At 40.4% G+C, this 17,511-nt stretch overlaps 1 protein-coding gene across 1 annotated transcript; it reads left to right on the top strand.

The window, feature by feature from the left end:
• The first annotated feature begins 966 nt into the window (after positions 1-966).
• LOC121522235 (integral membrane protein GPR155-like) lies at positions 967-16,575 on the top strand. The gene is made up of 14 exons (XM_041806388.1): positions 967-1,105; positions 1,302-1,718; positions 2,119-2,518; positions 2,640-2,808; positions 2,907-3,062; positions 4,810-4,893; positions 4,979-5,099; positions 5,206-5,290; positions 10,517-10,607; positions 10,711-10,906; positions 13,218-13,348; positions 15,000-15,095; positions 15,183-15,247; positions 16,224-16,575. Exons 2-14 carry the CDS (start codon positions 1,367-1,369, stop codon positions 16,573-16,575), a joined length of 2,298 nt encoding a protein of 765 aa, XP_041662322.1. The 5' UTR covers positions 967-1,105; positions 1,302-1,366.
• Positions 16,576-17,511: the final 936 nt, after the last annotated feature.

Genomic DNA, 17,511 nt, shown 5'->3' on the forward strand with positions numbered 1-17,511 from the left:
CATGTAAAGATCCAATACTGGAGTGTTTTTTCAGCAACAAACTTCACAGGCATGTTTTAAGGACCTCTGACACAATATAAACTTGTCTTAAATGGGTAAAATATGTCCCCTTTAAGATTCACATTTTTAACTCATATTGTTGCTTTTAAATTCATGAATTTGAATTTTGTCTCTTTGACTTTCCAAACTCACTTTCAGATTGTATTTTTTTCAGGTTCAAACTTTGGGCCCTGTTCTGGCATGGGGGGCATACAGAAGTGGAAAAATTATTTTTTTAAGTATGGGTGATAAACGTAACAATCTCACATGTTTAAATGTTTTAATAGATAACTGATTGCCAAGAGTTGTCTAAAACAGCTTGTAACAGCTAATTTTCTCCGCAACATCCATTTAATTACATCTAATTAGAATACAGTGTATAAGAAGTGTTGCTTTATGTCAAAGTACCCACATTTCCTGAGGTCAGCATAATTGGGGAAGGCTCTGAGCCTCTTTGCAATGCTGTCGCTCACAATTCCACACCCTTCTCAGTCCAGAACACGCCCCCATGCCAGAACAGGGCAAAACAAAGTTTGAACCTGAAAAAATACGATCTGAAAGTGAAAAAAAAATCTGAACCCAAGAAAAATAGATTTGAATGCGAAACAAAAAGATCTGAATGTGAAAACATTAAACCTGCAACTGAAAAAACCCACCTTATTTTTAGTTTCAGTTCAGTGTTTGTATTATTTCAAATTTAGGAACAAACCATAAACTTTCAGCTTCAAATCTTTTTTTTTTTTTTCAATTATTTTTTTCAAGTTAACAAAACTTTTGGCATGGATTTACCTCCATAGTATGACACACACTGAAAGACATTTTGATCTTAGTCCACACCTAATCTTATTTATGGGCGGCCCTGCCATAAGCCTGAAGGACAGGTGCCACTCACTCACTTCACTTGTGTTTTTCCTGCGGAGGAAATTAGGAGTTTGTTCCATTGTTGAACTAATTCCTCTTGAGGTGACCTGGATAATGCAGGGGAACTCTGACCTGAACCAAAAGGCTTTGGACCATTGTGTAGACTGAAGCTTAACCAGCACATGAGGGCACAAACACTTCAGGGGTGAGTAATAGCTAAATTTACTATATTTATTAGCAGATTGAGGCTCAGTTATCAACTAACAGCCGCATTTTAGTCGTATTAAGTTTTCTAAAAATATAAATAAGGCAGTTAGCTGCAAGTGCTATCTTGCTAACTTGAGGTGACCGTTTAACGTTTAACGGCTGTAACGGCTAACTCCTTTGATCTTTTCCGACAGCATGAGAGCAGACTGCTAGCATCAGCTTCAGCTTTTTATGAGGAGGAAGACCCGCTTCAGCCACCATGTCCATTGACAAGCTCCTCCCGGCTCTCCTGGAGTGTTTTGGAATAATAATATGCGGATACGTCGCAGGGAGAGCAGACATCATCACCTCCACCCAGGCTAAAGGATTGGGGAATTTTGTCTCCAAGTTTGCCCTCCCTGCACTGCTGTTCAAGAACATGGTCCTGCTGGACTTTGGTAATGTCATCTGGCCATTCCTGTGGAGCATCCTCATAGCCAAAGTGTGTGTATTTTTCATTGTGTGTGTCCTAACGTTGATAATCGCCAGCCCTCATGACCGCTTCAGCCAGGCTGGGATTTTCTCAATATTTGCAACCCAAAGCAATGATTTTGCTCTGGGATATCCCATAGGTAAGTGTGAAACATGCAATCATATTATTTGTTCTTACACAAGAGGATTTGAGGAAAGAACAAACAACACCTCTCTGATCCTATAATGCTTATTACCTGATGTTAAAGCACAGAGGTGTTCCACTTGCTGATTGTTAGGGGGATTAAAGGAGCCTATTCTTACTCAGATTTAGTTGTTTTTTACAGGTTGTCACAAGCTATTAGTGGGCTTGGCCTACATAATATCCCAGGGTTACACGTGCAACTGTTTACAAATGAAACTGCACATAAAGCAAAATTCTTATGCACGTTTTTATCATGTTAATGTGGAATATTTCTAAAGAATCATATAGCCTATATTCAGTCAGATGCTAGATGTGCTTCCTAGGTCTGAGCCTTTTATTTTTATCTTTATCCACAGTGGAGGCCATTTACAAGAAAACAAACCTATACTACCCCCAGTACATCTACCTGGTGGCACCTGTGTCACTGATGATTCTCAACCCCATCGGCTTTGCCTTCTGTGAGATCCAGAAATGGAAGAATCAAGAAACTCACCAGCAGAGCAAACTTTTGATCGTGGGAATTGTAATTTTGCAGGTCCTGAAAAACCCTATAGTGTTCATGGTTATCATCGGCCTCGTTGCCCACATCCTTCTGCAGCACAATATTCCTCCATTCATGAATGAATTTGTGGATTGCTTGGCTGACTCTTTTGGTGGAGCAGCTCTTTTCTACTTGGGTCTGTCCATGGTGGGTCAGATGCGGAAACTGACCAGGTCCACATTTGTTATACTGGTGTTACTTCTTACAGCTAAACTGTGAGTAAATATCTTCACTGCACCTAAATAATTCTTTTTATATAAATGCATGATAATTACCAGTTAAATTATCATTATTTGCAACATCCATCAAACACCTATCTTTTCATGTGACTTTCAGGTTGCTAATGCCCTTGATCTGCAAGAACATGGTGGATCTGTTGGACCATACCAACGTGAGCGCTTTGAACCACTCCAGCCTCTCCAATTATGCTTTTCTTTATGGAGTGTTTCCCACTGCACCAAGTGTGGCCATCTATGCTGTCTATTATAACGTAGAGATTGAAGTTGTGAGTTGTTTACATCAGTTTGCCAACCCTCTTACTTCTTCTGATCAACTTTCCCCCTGAAACTCACTCAACAATAATGTTGCTCTGTCTTTTAACAGGTAACCTCTGGGATGGTGATCAGCACTTTTCTCTCAGCTCCAATCATGTATGTTTCTGCCTGGTTACTGTCAATCCGTCAAATGGATCGGCAGCTTGTGATGGCTTCACTGCAGAGTGTCAGCTTTAACATCAGCATACTGAGCATAGTTTTACTGGTGAATCACAACAAAATATTAGTGTATACTACAGTGCCTTCAAGAAGTATTCACCCCCTTTGATCGTTTACGGATTTTTTAAATCAATCATGGTAAAGATGATTTGACTTGTTTTGACCAGGAAAAAAAAAAAACAAAAAAGACTCTTTATTGTCAAAGTGAAAACAGATTTCCACAAAGTAATTTCAATTAAATAAAAATGTTATGTAGAATAAGTGACTGCATAAATATTCACCCCCTTTAAAGTGACTGGCCTAATTTAACAGAGGTCTGAAGAATTGGTCCTTATTAGTGAAATGGGGATCACCTGAGTGCAGAAATGTGCAAAATGTGTCCCAAGTGATTGTATTTTAAAGACACATGGAAGGTGGAAGGAAGGACCGGTACACTCGTGCACTGGTTCATCACCATTCCTGGCTACCATTACATCATGAAGACAAAGAAACATTCCAAGCAACTCAGAGAAAAGGTTATTGAGCAGTTTAAGTCAGAGAATGGATTAAAAAAAATATCAAAGCCACTAAACATCCCATAGAGTTCAGTTAAATCCATTATCAAGAAATGGAAGGAATATGGCACATGTGTAAATCTACCTAGATCAGGCTGTCCTCGCAAGTGAATAACCGTGCAAGAAGGAGACTAGTGAGAAAGGCTACCAAGACACCTATGACTACTCTATAGGAGTTACAAGCTTCAGCAGCTGAGATGGGAGAGACTCTGCATACAACTGTTGCCCAGGCTCTTTACTAGTCAGAGCTTCATGGGAGATTGGGAAAGAGAAGCCACTGTTGAAGAAAACCCATATTTAATCAGACTAGAGTTCTCCAAATGACATGAGGGAGACTCTATGGTTGAGTGGGAGAAAGTTCTTTTGTCTGCTGAGATCAAAACTGTGCTTTTTGGCCATCAGATGGAACCAAACACTGCACATCAGCACAAACTCCACTGTGAAGCACGGTGGTGGCAGCATCATGCTGTAGGGATGCTTCTCGGCAGCCCGCTCTGGAAGGCTTGTAAGGGTAGAGGGTAAAATGAATGCTGCAAAGTATAGGAACATCCTTGAGGACAATCTTTTTCAGTCTGCAGGAGAACTACAGCTTGGGAGACTTTTTTTTTTAGAAAGACACTGACCCTTAGCAAACAGCAAAAGCTACACAGAAATGATTTAAAGACAAGAAGAGGAATGTTCTGGAGTGGCCGAGTCAAAGCCCAGACCTTAATCCAATAAAGAATTCGTGGCTGGACTTGAAAAGGGCTGTTCACTCCTGATCCCCTTGCTACATGGCAGAGCTTGAGCAGTTTTGCAAAGAATAATGGAGTAAAAATGCAGTGTCCAAATGTGCAAGCCTGATTGAGACCTATCTACACAGACTTGGTGCTGTGATTGCAGCAAAGATGACTCTACTAAATACTGACTTGAATAGGGTGAATATTTATGCAGCCACTTATATAATTCACATTACCTTATAGAAATCTGTTTTAACTTTGACATGAAAGAGTTAAAAAATGTAAAAAAAGAAATAATGATAAGGGTAAACCATCCAAGGCAATGCATTCTTTTTACAGGCCCTTTAGAAGAGGTTGTTGTCGTCTTTCTATTTAGAAAAAAATAATTTGTTGAAAGATCTGATACTGCCTTATTTTTGGAGAAGAATGAGTCTAGTCTGCTGCATGATGTATCTAAATGATTAATAAGTGTACTTACCTTTGAACAGTCCTTAATTTGAAATCTGTGTTTTTCTGACAGATTTGGACCTTTGCTGTTATTTTTTTGACTAAGAAAGTCAAAAGACTACCTCATATGCTAACAGCTAACCTCTTCCTAGCACAGGTGAGCACATACTTTATTCAACTGACACTACAGATCTGTATGTTGGTGAAACTTGCCTTTACCTTATGGCTTTTATATTGACAAGTTTATAACCTGCATTGGGATGATACTTTGGACCTATGTGGCTCCAATGGACAACTTTGTCGGGCAGGTCCTGACTTTCACCATACTCTGTACCTCACTTTACAGCACATATGTATGGCCAGGTATGCTATGAACATTTGAAAACAGACACATTAATCCTGCAGTGAACATTTTTTCTCATAGATATCTGAAATCAATGCTTTGATTGCTATTTTTTCCTTTTTTCAGCCATAATAGCTCTCTCTCTTGTGCTCATGAAGAGGTTTGGGGATCTGAAAGTTTCACCAGGCATGCTGGTCCTTGCAGGGTGGGGGTGAGTCATTTCCATAATATAACTAATTTAAATCAAAGTAAAGTAGTTCATCTGGTCCACTTAGAGTTTAAAACCACAGTGCTTGCACAAGAGTAGGATTCGCATGGATGTTGTTCCTCTGTAAGTCCAGTACTGTTATGCAAGCCAGATTGGTTGACAGACATGACTGTATCAAGAGCAGAGACACTGCCCGTCGGGGAGAATTCAGCATCATCAGATCATTCAGTGGTCTGTTAAAATACCTTACTCATGTTATCAGAGAACCTGGGATTTCTCTGTAACTTAAAGTTTGCTTAACCATTCTCCTAGCATCAAACTACTGAGGATGTAGTGATTCCCATATTGCCAGACAAGCTTGTCGTTAAGACTCAATGCCAGACATAAAGCTGAGATACCAGCAGCCCAATGTATATTTTGGCTGGATACACTTCTAAACACCTCCCAGGATGTTTGCAATGAATGAGTACATAGGTCAGATTTGACTTGAAGCCCTGTAATACTGTGGGCTGAAGAAATGGCACAGACTCGCCTCTTAAGAAGCAGCTGTTTTGTAATAGATTTCCATTGGAAGTTTTTGCCCCTGGCGCAAACAGCTGATCTGTTTTATTAAAGCTTTTCGTTTGGTCCAAATAAATGTGTAAGGCATGCGCTTGGCACGATTTGCATTACTGTGTTTGCTCAGGGGAAGAAAAAAGAAACAGTGTTAGGCAGTTTGGTCAAAAAGCAATATGTTGGCATGAAGGCATGATTATGCCTCATCTCTCTCACGCATCTCCTGTATCAAACTGAGGATATTGAGGGTTAACTGAAAACACATGAACACTACAGATTCAATTAGCAGATGCCAACAGTGAATAGCTTCTGTTAGTAAAAGCTATTGCATACCTGAACTGTTTGGAAGCTTGTTGCTTATTTGGCACTTGGTATCCTCTTCATAACCAGATAGTGAAGCGGGGGTGATGCCTCAATGGCCACTCCTGACTTGGCCACCCTATGGCTGGCAAAATAATATTACACAAAGTCCAGGGATTGGGATGTAACTGTCAGGATGGGCAGAAGTGCCTTTGTGTCTAGATGAGCTGTGTCCTAGTATGTAATTTTTTTGATGGACGATGGTTAGTGTGACGATGTAAAACTACCAGAAGCAGAAGCTAGCAGGCAGGAAGTTTAAGGCGATGAAGAAATAAGTGAAGGTCCAAATTCTGTGGCTGGTTCAAGTGAGTTTTATTCACTGCGTAGTGGAGAGAAGAAACTCACAGCATGGCTGGCAAGGTTCTCTGCTCCTGAGCAGGTTTGAGAGGAGGTTTTTAAGCAGGCTTGGGTGTAACAAAACTCCAGTATGGGATCAAAGAAGACTGACAAGATACCATTTGGTCACATGCAGTACAGTATGCATGGGAAGACATACACATACAATCAACATTCGACATTTGCATTCCTATGTTGTTTCCTGGTCAAAAAATGAGGTGTGAAGAGTGATCAGAGAACATATGGGTTCGTATTAAATTACAAGCTGATACTTGGGTCTACTGAATATGACATACAGTTCGACTTCCACAAAGGCATAGGTATTTTAGTTCTGTTTTTTACACTGCCTGGCCAAAAAAAAGTCGCCACCAAAAAAAGGTCACACTCTCTAATATTTCATTGGACCACCTTTAGCTTTGATTACAGCACGCATTCGCTGTTGCATTGTTTCAATAAGCTTCTGCAATGTCACAAGATTTATTTCCATCCAGTGTTGCACTAATTTTTCACCAGGATCTTGTACTGATGATGGGAGAGTCTGACCACTGGGCAAAGCCTTCTCCAGCACATCCCAAAGATTCTCAATGGGGTTAAGGTCTGGACTCTGTGGTGGCCAATCCATGTTTGAAAATGATGTCTCATGCTCCCTGAACCACTCTTTCACAATTTGAGCCTGATGAATCCTGGCATTGCCATCTTGGAATATGCCCATGCCATTAGGGAAGAAAAAATCCATTGTTTAAGAAATGAGAAGTTACTCATTGCATCAGCTGGGGTTAAATAACTTGTTGCCAGCTGAAAGATAATCGCCCATGCAGTAATTATCCAATAGGAGGCTCGCACCTATTTGCTTAGTTAAATCCAGGTGACGACTTTTTTTTTGGCCAGGCAGTGTATTTCAGTTCTATGAGTAACTTGTAATGATAAGTGTATAAGACCAGCTAAGATGACTGCCTGGATGCTGGGATATACTGAGAGCATTAGTTCAGGCAGACCACAGAGTTGAGCTCTGCCATATAATTTAGATCAGCTGATCCAAGCCCTCATCAGCTGATGGCTAGCTGTTTCACTTCAAAGGCCTTGTCCAGAGACAAAACGTTATATATCCGTTTCGTTTTGAAAAAGTTTTCCATAAATACGAGATAGTTTGTTTGTTTGTTTGAAATGTCCACGTAAGCATGGAACCAATGAAAACGACTGGAAACGCTGTAGTATATATGCCAAGCCTGTACGTGGCACTGTATTGCTGCCACGGAAATGCACCAAAAGAGAGAAGAAGATCACAGAAAACTGACACAGACTTTCTTCTAGTTGCCCTCCCGGTTGTTCTATGTGTTGGATTTAAGAAAAAATTTGGTATGTTCTGTTCGGGTGGTGGTAAAGGAGCTTCAGATTTTGCTGTAAAAGCCATAATAAGCTCAGTAGCTTCTGCAGCACAAACACAACCCTGTAATCCGCCATTGTTGTTTTGGTTCAATACGCAGGTTAAGTGGCCTACGCTGTGTGTGACGTAATCGTTTCCATGTGGATGAAATGCCTATATGACAAAAAATGCATATACTCGTGAATTCGTCTCCGTGTGGACAGGGCCTAAGTATGGAGTTGGCTAATCACATTCATGCTGCCTTTTTTAAGCTACTCTCTGCTAGTCTCTGCTGCTCCTTCTGCAAGCCTCTTTTTGCAACCCTCCTCCAACCCAGCTCCTCCTTTATTCTGCATCTGACTTAAGCAATGTAATTTGTTGTCACTGATGCCTGCTTTGCTCTGGGTTTATTTCTGCTTCTCTCCTTGCAGGCACAGGCAGAGCAGAAACATGTGCTGTTCCTTCTTCATACTTTACACATAGGCTTGTGGAAGGGCAGGGGAATCCTAGAACAGCCACACCACAGAACATACATAACAACAGCAATAAGTGCAAACTAATAACGACCAATAAGGAGAAAAATATTTATAACAGCAAATCATGTGTGTTTCTTGACAAAGTGGTCCTGGCTGAAATGGCTTTGTAGATGGGGCTTCTAGGTGAAAGTTTGAAAATCAACAGTTTTGGGGTGGCTGGAAATGCTTATGTGCTTGTGTCATGATCTGGCTCAGGTGGTCACAATAAAAAATGGAGACAAAACCATGGCAAAGTTTTAAACAAGTCTTTATTTTATCACATCAGACCAAATCAAACAATTCTCTAATTAAACCAAATTAGACCAAATTACCTAAAGTTATTTCAAGCAAGTAAAGACAGTAGTGTGTGTTGTGCATGAATGAAGTTCAAGTCTGTGTAAATGTTGTGAAATGAGAACATAACTAAAGCTCAACTTAATCTAACATAACTAAACCAAAGTGTGATATACATGTGTGGAGGCCAGGTCAGAGAGAGAGGGTGTTTTTTCAAATCAACCCCTACACCCTCCCCCTCCGTGGTGGAGTGCACTCCATCAGAAGTCACACTCGCAGCTGAGTGAAGTCCCCTTCGTCAAGGTGTAGGGTATATATATAGCGGCAAGCTTGGGGACAAACTTCCCTCTCTCAGCCGGAAACAGGAACTATGGCTTCGCAGCCGCATCTTGCGGGAGCGGCTGTTATTGCATTGATCCAGCAGCAAGAAAATGAGTGGATTAGATCGTACAGAAGGCGTAGGTGTCTAAGGCTTGAGTTTTTTTTTCTTTTTTGTAGCTCATATTAATATTAATATTATATATTAATATTAATGTTATATTAATATAATATTAATTTTCTTCCTCTTTAGTAAATTATATTAGTTTTAACTAATAAATGATTATCCTTTAATGTACTATTTAATGTTAATTCAGTTTATTGTAATTTAATCATCATGTCATAGAACAGGTTGTCCGAAATTAATGCAAAAACAAGGATAATATATTTTAATGTCAGAGCAGCAAAAAGCTTCTTTTTTCTTGTAACTTATGTTTGTATTGAAATTTCACAGACATCAAAAACAATAAAACAGTCCCTGTAAATAAAAACACTTAACAATAAAATAAACACATCAGCCGTTTTCTGGACTAATGCAGGGTAGGCCCTCATTTGATACTCAATACCATGTACATTTGAAGTTGTAAATGTCTGTATGACCATCTTTATCTTAGTTTAACAGTGTTTGTACAGGCACTTGAGCAGAACTTACATCTGAAGGTTGCTTCTTCCATGATCACCACCGGACACAATGAGCGACGCACGTGTTCGGTGAGTCGGCATCAGTGCAGACTCGCTGGTGGAGGGTTTTATAGTCCACTACCACTCCCCGCTAATTGGTTTGGGACAAACTTAATATGGCGAACCCTCCGTGAAGACGCGCAAACGGAGGGATAGTGGGTAGGGAGAGTGTGTAGTGGTCGGTTTGAAAAACACCCAGAGAGTGTGTGACTGCTGGAGCTTGAATAACCTCCACAGCCCAGGTGTGTGACATTACTCTAATCAGGGAGCTGCACTGATAGCCACAGGCTGGAGACACTCGGGCTGACAATACCAAACATCACATGATGTCATGGACATCACAGCTTGGTTTTACTGTTTGATAACAGGCTTTCAGGCCAGTTGCTGTTGGCAATATGAAGTAGTAGCATTCCCCTTTCCCTGTGAAACCAAGACTTTATTTATACATGGGATTTAGTACAAGATACAGGTGTATAACTGTCTGGCCAACTGTGTTATGGTCTATCTGTGAGCTGCCCCATTAACAGTTGTGTCAACAGATATAACTTTCTGAATGAAAGCAGAGAAGATAGATTTGAATCTTATAATAAAGTTACATCAAATCATGTGTTAAAAGTGGATCCAGTAATGCTAGTCAATGAAGCTGCTATAATGGCTTTAGGCTACTGATGACACACAGAGGCTAATCTCAGAGATTTCAAGCAAATCTTTACAAAGAGGACGAAGATGTACTGAGGTGGTTTGGCTACCACCTAATATTAATCCCTAAACAAAAGGGCTGCGTAATTATTCTTTCTCTATTAACAGGGTTCCAGCTTTAATAACAGCTGTGTTACTCTTTTCTGGGGAAAAAACATCCGACACGATGGACTCAACATTCATTTATGGCAAGCAGCAGGTAACAGCATCAGAAATCATTCTTGACTTTTAGGATAGACATTTAAATACTTTTAAGTGAATTATTTTACAGTTAGTATGTCTGTATTTATTTTTTGTCACAGATAATCTGCACCTCAGTGGTAGCTTTCCTCAGTATACTGCTGGGAGGAGGGTCTCTTGTATGTCTCAGCAAAGGAAACAGGACCCCGCAAGAAAATGCTAGTGAAGGACCCTCTGCAGAGACTCTTGGAACTGAAGTTGAACCAGTGATCCAGACGAATTTTGAACCTGTCAGTCAATCAGGAGAGCTTTCCAGAGGTACACTTCTTAAGTAGATTTATGGAGTTATAAAGCTTATTATAGCAGCTTGATATTAAGGTATTATGATAATCCAGTCTGGAGCTAAAGAAAACGTGATGTTGCATTTTCTGTGTCATTTTAATACAGGAGGTACTTGGCTTGTGGTAGTGAATGAAAAAAAAAGCTGCCTTTTTCAATAATCCAAAAAATAGACTTGGCTGTGAACAAAAACCATGTACTATGATGCTATTCATAATGAATATGGCATCAAATTAAGTATGAAGTTCTTTCTAAATTCATAGTATGCAATTTGGTGTATGCAAGAAGAGTCAGATGTACTGTATACTATGGCTAGAATATTTTAGTATGATACAAAGCTAACTTGCCATACGTAACTACACCACACTGCATTGCAGTTTGTCAGTCAGGTAATCAATATTCCTGGCTACTATTACACAATGAAAACAAAAGAACACTCCAAGCAACTCAGAGAAATAGTTCTAGAAAAGTATAGGTCATCTGATTGTTAAAGCAATTCAGAGATTAGTATGTGTGAGGCTCATCTCTTACCACTTAAAGGGGATGATGTGATTATCTCTCCTCTTATCAAAAGATGAGGGGACAATAAACATAAATGCGTCAGATAACACTTAAGTTTCAGTGTTGTATGCTGTGCTGTTGGTTTGGTAATAATTTCAGATTTCATCTATGAAGAATCAAATCAGTCGTAGTCAGTCAGAGAACAGCTTGTTGATATTAGTTCAGCTGTAAATAGCACAACACGTACCAGAACTCTGCAAGGACTATCAGAAAATGTAACTCATAACTTGCAGTTTGAAATATAATTTAGTCGAACATCTGATTAGAACATGAAGCAGAATTTGTTAAATTGAGGTTGAATTTATTTTAAAACAACCGCTTTTGGTTTGCCACTTATTTGAAATATGTAAAAGATGGAGGACAAATGGTGGCAGGAAGTTGTTCCATCCTTATCTGCCATCAGAGGCTGTAACAGAGGAAGAATAGGGGGCGAAAGGCAGCGAATTGTAACAGTGCTGGGAAGTGGATTTATTTTGTAAATTTACCTACCCAGAAAAGCCTCACTGAGATTAAAAAAAAAAGTCCTATTTACAAAAATGTCCTGACCAAGACAGGCAGCAGCACAGTCAACAAGGTTACACACATGACACATAGCCGTTACAATCAGATCAATCAATCCTGAGTCACAGAGCACAATGTCATTAGTCAAAACATCTAAAAACTGATGCATCTACCTCCAGTATCTACTTTTGAAAAGATTTAAAGAGACCAGCTCCCCAGACACAAAGTCTCCTGCAGGACATTCCAAGCTGCATGAGCAGTGTACCTGAAACTCCATTTCTAATGATGGCAGAACCTGCCTCGCTGATTGTTCTAAATGGATGAAGAAACATCACCTTCGGCCCAGAATCTGAGTGTCATGGTTGATGACCAGCTAACCTTCAAGGTTCATGTGGCCTCGATTGCTTGGTCTTGCTGATTTCTCCTCTTTCACATCAAGAGGATCAGACCCTACCGGACAGAGCATGCAACACAGCTCCTGGTACAGGCTCTTGTAATATCATGCATTGACTACTGCAACTCATTACTGACATCCTAGCATGTGCGTTTAAACCTCTGCAGATGATCCAGAATGCAACAGCACATCTGGTCTTCAACCAACCCAAGACAGCACATGCCACTCCTCCACTGTTCATCTCTCTACACTGGCTTTCAGTTGCAGCTCCCGTCAAATTCAAAACTCTAATCATTGCTTACAAAGCAGTAACTAAAACTGCTCCTGTTTACCTCCCTCACCCAGGTCTTCACTCTCTCTTGCCCACAATGCTTGGCCAGCAAAAAGGCTGCTGTTAATTCCATCATATCAGGGTCCTAAATCACTTGCTCGACTCGTCTACTCGATTGTCCCTCGATGGTTGGGAAACTCCATTCAATCCACAGAGTGCCCTTCTACTTGTAAGAGAGAGCAAAAGAACCAGCTCTTTCAAAAACACTATGCACTTAGCTAGACTCTAATCTGTTGTTGTCCCCAGTGGAAGTATGAGTCTACCATATGCAGTTGGCTTGAACTGTCCCAGTCTACTTTGAGAGGTTTTGCGCCCAGCTCTTTGTGAGTGACCCAGCACTTGGTTCTTTGGTCATTCTTTGTTGGTGAAGGCGAATTGACTTGCTTTGGACAAAAGCATCTGCTAAATGACATTATAACACTGCAAGAACCTTTGGCACTGTTGCAGAATCACAAGCAGTAAAGAGCTAATGTTTACAATATCTGCTCTGATGCCCCCCTCAGGTCAAGGGGGGAACAGCTGCTCGTCCAAAGACTGTCTGCTTGTTCGTATGGAAAACCTCCGTCAGGCTCCTGATGGACAAGTGGCCCGTCATGAGCTCTTGTGTCTGCTTCTGACTGTCAGCTTGCTGGCTGTGAGTAAACCACCACCTTTCACTTCTACAGTGACATGAAGTCAGTGTTAGCTGTCTGTGTTATCATATTGAGTGCATCATATAATCAGATTCTGTTAGCTGAGATATTGTTTCAGCTTCTTGTCTTCTGGAAAACTACTGGAAATCTGTCAGGTATTTATTATGGTATGATGTTATTAAAGAACCAGAATTGTTGATGTAACTAATTCTCAATAAATCACGGCGACATGATCAAGTCCTCCGGACAGTTGCTGAATCCATCTGCAGCACTGTTAACACCTGCCGGAAGACAAAGCCAACCAGCAACACCATTCAAAGAAGGAGACAAACAATACAACACCAAAATTCTTGTTCTTTGCTTTTAAGAGAAGCACAGCAAATTTGGTTGTACACTGTGCAATGACAATAAAGGGTATTTGATTTGATTCGATTCGATTCAATTCGATTCTAGAGGACTAGAGGCTAGAAGTAGACCTTGGAAAGCAGCTGCATTTCCCCTCCAAGATTGTCGAGACCTATCTACAGCCAGACATTGTTTTATGCTTGGCCTCTTCAAAACATGCCCTCATGCTTGAGCTCACCCTGCCTTGGGAAGAACGGATGAAGGAGGCGCACAAGCAGAAGAGAGCAAAGTATGAGGAACTGAGAAACAGCTGCCAGAGAATAGGCTGGAAAGCCAAGTGTTGGCCCGTGGAGGCTGGGTGTTGAAGCTTTGCAGGGCAGTCACTCTGTAGCACATATATACGACACTGGACATTGTGGGAGAGGAGGAAGAAAGAGATTTCCACCACCACAGACACAGCTAAGAAGGCGTCAAGATGTCTCTGGTTAAGGAGGGCAGATCCATCTGTTGCTGCTAGGGCACAGGCACAGGGTCTGATCAGCCTTTGTTGGGTTGTCTGGGTGAGGGTGTATGATGTTTGAAACACCCTGTGACCCCAGGTAGCATCATCAGCTGTGTTTCCATTGCCCTTAGAAATGTGCAAAATCTAAACAGTGCAATTAAAAAATGGTAATGGTAATGGAAAAACCTCTCAAATACTGCTAAAAAGTTTTTATGCTCTCACGGTGTCACGTGACCAGTTCAATCCGAGACAACATGGCATGGACAGAAAAGGAGACAGAGACTTTTCTTAACATCGTACTTATACCTGTATACGTGGCTTTTGCAATACATATGGACCTTGCCCCTGAACTATTATCCATTACCTTCGTCTTTTGTTCAAAATTGTCAAGGCAACTGCTGTAGATGTAATCACACCTGTACCAACACGCAACAGGTTTATAGCGTCAAGCTTCCTTGAGTCTCATCAGCCGAGATTTTACGAGAATTGCAAGGCTCGTGCCCAAAGCTCCCCTCAAGGGAAACACATTCAAAGTTTAATTTGTACTCAGTTGAAATGTAAGAAATGTCGCTTTTATTTTGCAAAAAATGTAATGCAGACGCAGCTACTGACAGTGTGCCCTCTGTAGCACTGCAGGTTTATCTGAAAGCAGTAAATTTCAAGGTTTTGGTGAATAAATTGTTCAAACAACAGCAACTTAATACTGTTTAAAGTGGTTGATCTCACTCAGCTGGTTCTACTTCTGTCAACTGCGTGATTCTTTTCTATTAGAAAGATGAAGTCGCTCTTATTTGTTCTTATGGCAGAACTTATCCAGCTGCTTGTGGTTGCTCTTTTACCATGTTCCTGGTAAACTATACTTGGAGCTGCAGTTCTTCTGCGCTGTGGCCAACTATGGACAGGTGGGTAATAAAGAAATATTACACACAAGATTTACCTGCATTTATTGTCATGTAGTTGTCATGTCATGGTGTGTTTTCTGTTGCCAGGGGTTTCTCTCTTTTGCTGTGTTTGGTCTGGACAAGCACCTGATGATATTGCTATTTCGAAAGAGGTGAAAACACATTTTGTCACAATCTAAAGCAGAGGTTCTCAACTGGTCGGGCATAAAGACCCTGTGCCACACCCTTGATGACAAAAATCTCAGCTTTTCAATTATGAAAACAAATATTTTTAATGAAAAATAGGGCAATTTGTACCTGACACGCCTGATGGATTTGTTTCACACATCCATCTGGTAAACCACCCATAGACAGCATTTGGGAAAGGGCAGAGCCTTTGAAATAAAACTCGGAGGGTGAGTGGATGAACGTTCTGTGTGTCACATCTTGATGGGCCAATCAGAGCAACAAAACGTGACGTCGTAGCTGCTGCTACTGAGGAGTAAACTCCATAGAGAGCTGCATAATGCGAACCATGGTGACTGTAGACATGTCAGTACACGACTTTTGTGGTTTTTGAAAAGAAAACAACTCACTGTTCTTTGTTCTTTGTTCTTCTTTTAACGAAGAAATGTGGTCAGGTTCTGATAAACCTAGGGCTTTAGCAGCAGCCACGCTAATCTCTTCCACCATAATTGCAACGGTCTTTTGTTGCTGCTTGCTTACCTCACGACTCCACTGCACCCGAAAGTCCTGCTGCTCAACGCTGATTGGTCCTGTCACTTTCTAACCCGGCTCAAACGGTTCAGATGGGAGCTTTGCAAGATAGATTTGCCAGTGAGCAACACGGAAACAGGCGTATCCATCTGCTTTGCAAGGTTGGGGCAATTTTGATTTGAGATGGAACAAGAGATGTGATAGAAAAACAATGAGACATATCCTTCAAAATAAAAGCACATTATAGACTTGTTGCAAGCACACATCTGTGACCCACTGCGAATGGTTTTGCGACTCACTTTTGGGTCCTGACCCACCTGTTGAGAGCCGAGAATCTAAAGCATCATGGAAGTATAGTGTTAAACATTATTTACTCTAAATTTATACAGCGTGAAAATTACACTTAAAAGCTTGTTTTTCCATTGTTGACAGGTTTGGACAAAAAGATTTTGATATTAAAATAAAAGTGCCTATCATGGCCCCTAAGAGGAGATGGGCTAATCGGGCCGTAAAGAAGAAGAGGCCTTTTAAGACCCCTGTAGAGACCAAGCCAGAGGAGATCCTTCCAATCCCACAGAAAATAAGCACCAGCAGCCCAGAGAAAAAGGATCCAGGGCAGGTGGGTTCAACAGTGGAATATGTACAAGAGGAGAAAAAGGTGATGATTCATTACCTGCCCCATGTACGTGATCTGCCAAGAGCCAAGGAGGATCCTAGACCCAGTGGGAGTGAGACAAAACCACAAGGGAAAGACATTAAGAGGAAAAAGAGGGTAAAAAAATGAAAGACTTTCATGGTTAAAGCTGGTAAGAGACAAATGACTTTCTAACACCGGTGTTTAATTCTTTTCTGTGACGGTATTTTTAAACAATGATGATTGTAAACCAATATGCATGAATAATAAGTGTGTCATTTATATGTGTTTTGAAAATAGTGGTGCAAAATGATGGTGATTGACACTAAATTTAAATGATTTAACTTAATTTTTTAGTTAAAGGTTAAAAATAAGATTTAAATACTAGTAAAATTAAGTAGTAGTTTTATTTGTCATTAGGCAATGTTCTATTGGTGTAGGTCCTTCTGTGCTGTCATGTCTGAAAACAGGCCTTTGCTTTTATGTTTTAACCATCACTATATCTTGGTTTCTTCTACGGCCGCTGACAGGGAAAAATGTGGAACAGAGGCTGGATTTTGCTCTCTTACAGAAAAACAAAAACATGTTTTGTATTTTACTAGACACCTAAATGGTGCCAGAAGCTGTCTACTTTTGTAATTATTGGTCTTTGAAACAACAACTAAAATGCTGTTTAATCTGATAATGTGATTTTCTTTTTTGGGTGAACAGTGCTGTTATTGTTTGTGTAATTCTGAAAGTGGGCTCTAAAGTGGATCACTAGAATAATAAGAGTATTTGAGACCAAGGAACAGCTCTCCCTTGTGGCTGCCTGAAAACTGCTATAAGTAGGGACCCAAAATACCAAAATTATGATTGGCTAATTACCCGATCAGGCAGGACTTGTACTACAATAACTGTTCAGGCTGTTTAGTTTAATTTCAGCATTATGTTTCCTTTTGTTGTACTATAAACTGTGAACTTTGCTTCCTCTCTTCTTTTTGAATCCTTTAAGGATTTCAAGATTGCCACTGATGCTCTACTTTTTATAGTTGAGGAATAAATACAGTATTATGAACATAGAACCCCTTCTCTAATCTCTCTTCA

Source organism: Cheilinus undulatus, linkage group 15 (genome assembly GCF_018320785.1).
Source record: "Cheilinus undulatus linkage group 15, ASM1832078v1, whole genome shotgun sequence".
NCBI classification, from domain to species: Eukaryota; Metazoa; Chordata; class Actinopteri; order Labriformes; family Labridae; genus Cheilinus; species Cheilinus undulatus.